This window comes from Nematolebias whitei, chromosome 18 (assembly GCF_014905685.2).
Source record: "Nematolebias whitei isolate Nwh7 chromosome 18, NemWhi1, whole genome shotgun sequence".
Lineage (NCBI taxonomy): Eukaryota > Metazoa > Chordata > Actinopteri > Cyprinodontiformes > Rivulidae > Nematolebias > Nematolebias whitei.
Window position 1 is genome coordinate 40,705,220 of NC_056515.1, and position 3,615 is coordinate 40,708,834.

The 3,615-nt window shown below is 43.8% G+C and overlaps 1 protein-coding gene across 1 annotated transcript in view; it reads right to left on the reverse strand.

Annotated features, from left to right (window-relative positions):
- LOC119424884 (huntingtin-interacting protein 1-related protein-like) overlaps positions 1-2,527 on the reverse strand; it is a 26,942-nt gene extending 24,415 nt beyond the window's left edge. The window contains 2 exon segments of the mRNA XM_037692397.1: positions 101-164; positions 2,297-2,527. Of these exon segments, the coding sequence (XP_037548325.1) occupies positions 101-164; positions 2,297-2,377 (145 nt within the window). The 5' untranslated portion in view covers positions 2,378-2,527.
- Positions 2,528-3,615: the final 1,088 nt, after the last annotated feature.

A 3,615-nucleotide genomic window follows, 5' to 3' on the forward strand; every position in this document is an offset into this window, starting at 1 on the left:
GTAAAACATCAGCCTGTAATGAAGTGTTCAGTAAAATATCAGCCTGTTGGTGTTTTCAACCTGAAGAGCAGGACCGGGTCAGGTTTGGTAAAAAAGATACTGCGCACATATTTCTCTTTGGGCGGCACTTCAGCGGAGGCGACTGTTTTACTGATGCACAGGAGCTGAAAGAAGAGAGGAAACATGTTCAAACTGCCCAGTTACTTTTTAACAAACTCACAAAATCAAACAACAACTTAGATTTAGAAAATGTAAAACCTCGTTGACTTCATGTTGTCGACCATCTCACTCCATGTTTAAATGAAAACTAAGCATTTTGTATTGAACTGGTAAGAATCGCACCTCGTTCCTTCTTAGAGCCAGCTGATATTTACATGTGCAGCAACAGGAAGTGATGTCAGTAACAGGAAGTGATGTCAGAAACAGGAAGTGATGTCAGAAACAGGAAGTGATGTCAAAGAAGAACGTTACCACAGTGGCCAACAGCAGGGAGCAGAGAAGAATCTGACGCGTCTTTAGATTATTTAGAGTCTGTCAGAGATGATGACGAGTCAGTTCAACTAAAGTTGTTTCTTTAGACAAAGACCAGGAGTTCCTCTTTGATGTCACTTCCTGTTTCATTTGTCTGCTACAAGTTCAAATGAAAACCTGTCAGTTATATGACAAAATGGTTAAAATCAGGTGTATTCTGCCAAATGTCTTCATTATAGAAGGTTTCTTTCATGTTTGTGTTTGTAGGACATAAATGTCCCAGACACTTTAACTTCTTTAATTAGTTTGAAATCTGCCGTCCCTTTAAATAAAAACTGTCCAAGTCAAGAGACAAGAAACTTCTTAGCTTCACTGACCCAAATTATAATGTTGTGTTTCACAGCTTTCCCTGCAGAAACCCTCATAAATCTTCAGTACTTTGTAAATGTACCATCTTTGCACGGGCTCTTTAAAAAAAGAGCACGGACAATTATTCTTAGAAAAGATGCATTTCTCTGTTTCCAGTGGCGACAGCTCCTCGTTTGAAAGAAGACGGTCGTAGACCAACGAGACATAAAAACTAATGCTCCCCAGAACCTGTCGGTGTGAAATACTCCACAGGACTCCGGCGTCCCTCAGGGATTAAATAGTTCATGTTTGTGGTTGTGGAGATTTTTCTGGACTTGCACTGAGCAGGGCATGTAAGTAAACCTAAATGTTTTTGGATGTGTTGAACGTAGTAGAAGAAGAGAGGGCTGATGTTTGGCCACCCTCGGGCCTGTCGGGGCTCGATGGAGGACAGACCGCTCCAGTGTTTCCTGTCAGGAAGACATCTTCCTCAGTGCTTCGGTCACGGCTGAAGAATCAGGTGTTTGTTTCCGCAGGGAAAGACACAGAAAGACACTTTGCTCAAGTCCACAAAGTGTGGACTTATTTAAAGTTAGGGCACATTTAAAACACAAATTATTAAAATCAGGCAGCGCTGAAGAACTCATTTATGAGTACTTAGAAAAGCACTATACAAATACAATTTATTATTATTATTATTAAACACCCGTAAATGATACTTTTAGTCTTGGAGTCATTTCTCTGTGTCAGCGAGGTTCCAGGTTTTTAATATTTTATTTACAGCTGGACTTGGATGTTAAACGGCGACCTAGCTTCACCTTTCTCACCTTCTCACCTGCGCACTCGTCTATTTGTGTCCCCTCTTGTGGAGCAAAGAGGGGGAGGGAATTGGAAATGCTCACCATCAGTCCGTGCATGTTGTGAGCATAACTTGAAAAATAAGTGACTTCCATTTTGGATGCGTCTTCAAGTAAAAAGTTTAATTTCAAAAACTGGGTTGTCACGTCAAAATCCAAGATGGCCACCATTAAATAAATGCAAACCAACCTTCCCGATCATTTGAGGAAACTGCGCTTTATAGTTTTTATATTGTTTAAAATATAGTTTCCAAATGACTGGGGTGGCTGAACATTAATCTATGGAGGCCACCGCTGGCCACCCCCTGGCTCCACCACTGCTCAGACTGCTTATCATTATTTATTATCTTTCTTGTGTTTCCTGAGTGACACAAGAATTATTTTCTTATTCTTTTAGTTTTCATTTGACTAAAGTTTAAAGCACTTTGGTTGTTTTTATGTGATTTATGAATAAACTGACATCAACTCCAGGTTCACTGATCAATTCCAGAGCAGAAAAACACTCACCACAAAACGTTCAGACCCCCAGCATCAGATCGATGTTGATCGATATATTGATGACGGATGCTTGTTAAATTAAATATATGTTTGTGATTGACAGATCAGCTTTAAAGACTCACCTGTTGTTTACTGAACTGCTCTTTCTCCGCTGCCAGCGCCTTTTCCGTCTTATTTTCAGGTTTAGTCTTGGATTTGCTCATCGTTCCTAAAAACCAGCAGCTGGTTTCACTCAGGAGTCCAGCTGAGACTGAAGCGTCCTCCTCTGGGACGGAAGTGTCCTCCTCTGGGAGTAAAGAGTCCTAAAGTGTCCTCCTCTGGGAGTAAAGGGTCCTCCTCTGAGACTGAAGTGTCCTCCTCTGGGAGTAATGTGTCCTAAAGCGTCCTCCTCTGGGAGTAAAGCGTCCTCCTCTGAGACTGAAGTGTCCTCCTCTGGGAGTAATGTGTCCTAAAGTGTCCTCCTCTGGGAGTAAAGCGTCCTCCTCTGGGACTGAAGTGTCCTCCCCTGGGAGTAAAGTGTCCAAAAGTGTCCTCCTCTGGGAGTAAAGCGTCCTCCTCTGAGACTGAAGCGTCCTCCAACGTCCACACGGCTCAATAAACGCCGTCAGGAGGCCAAATGGAAGAAGTTCTAGAGAGACGAGATGCTCAGGACAGGTGTGTGACTCAGCAGGTGAAGGCAGGGAAGCAGGAAAAACCACGAGAGGCCACGCCCCCCATCAGGCCTGTACAACCGGTCCCCCCATGTCATGCTGCTGTTGTTAAACCACCTTCAGTCCTGAAACCTGAATAAACACCAAAACTCCTCCAGCTGACACATTCACATCCAGATTTGGAGTGGTAGTAGCTGGGAGTCATTCCTAACTCACGGTCCAAACGTCCACATTGTGCCTAAACATCTGGCATGAACCCTGTCTGTCTGTTAGCGTAATATCTCATAAACCACTGGATTTGGGTGGAGTCCAGTCGGTCCGTCAGGAAACACCTGAAGGAGGAACCCCTCGCACCTTTCGTGCCCCGCCCCTGAGAACACAAACATCATGAAACTCCTTTCAGTACCGGTCCAAACAGAACCAGCGTGCTGTGAAGACCCGAGTCTCTCTGAAGGGGCCTTAGCTTCAATGCAGCTCCGTGCATCATCTTCCATATTGGTGTGTGGCTGCAGCTAGCTGTAGGAAAGGTTTCTTATGAAGATCCAAGATGGCCGCCATCATACATCTATGTAAACCTGCCACTCTCAGTTTCCATTTATGGAAAACTAAACTTCCTATTTTTTTTTGTCTTACAAGTGTATTTTTCTAAAATAACTCTGGTGGCTGAAGATTACTCTATGGGGGGCCAAGGCCACCATTGGACCCCCTTTGGCTCCTCCAGTGCTCCTGGTCACTCCACCTCCTCTGTTCTTCTCCACAGATTATCTCCTGTTCTTCTCCACAGATTATCT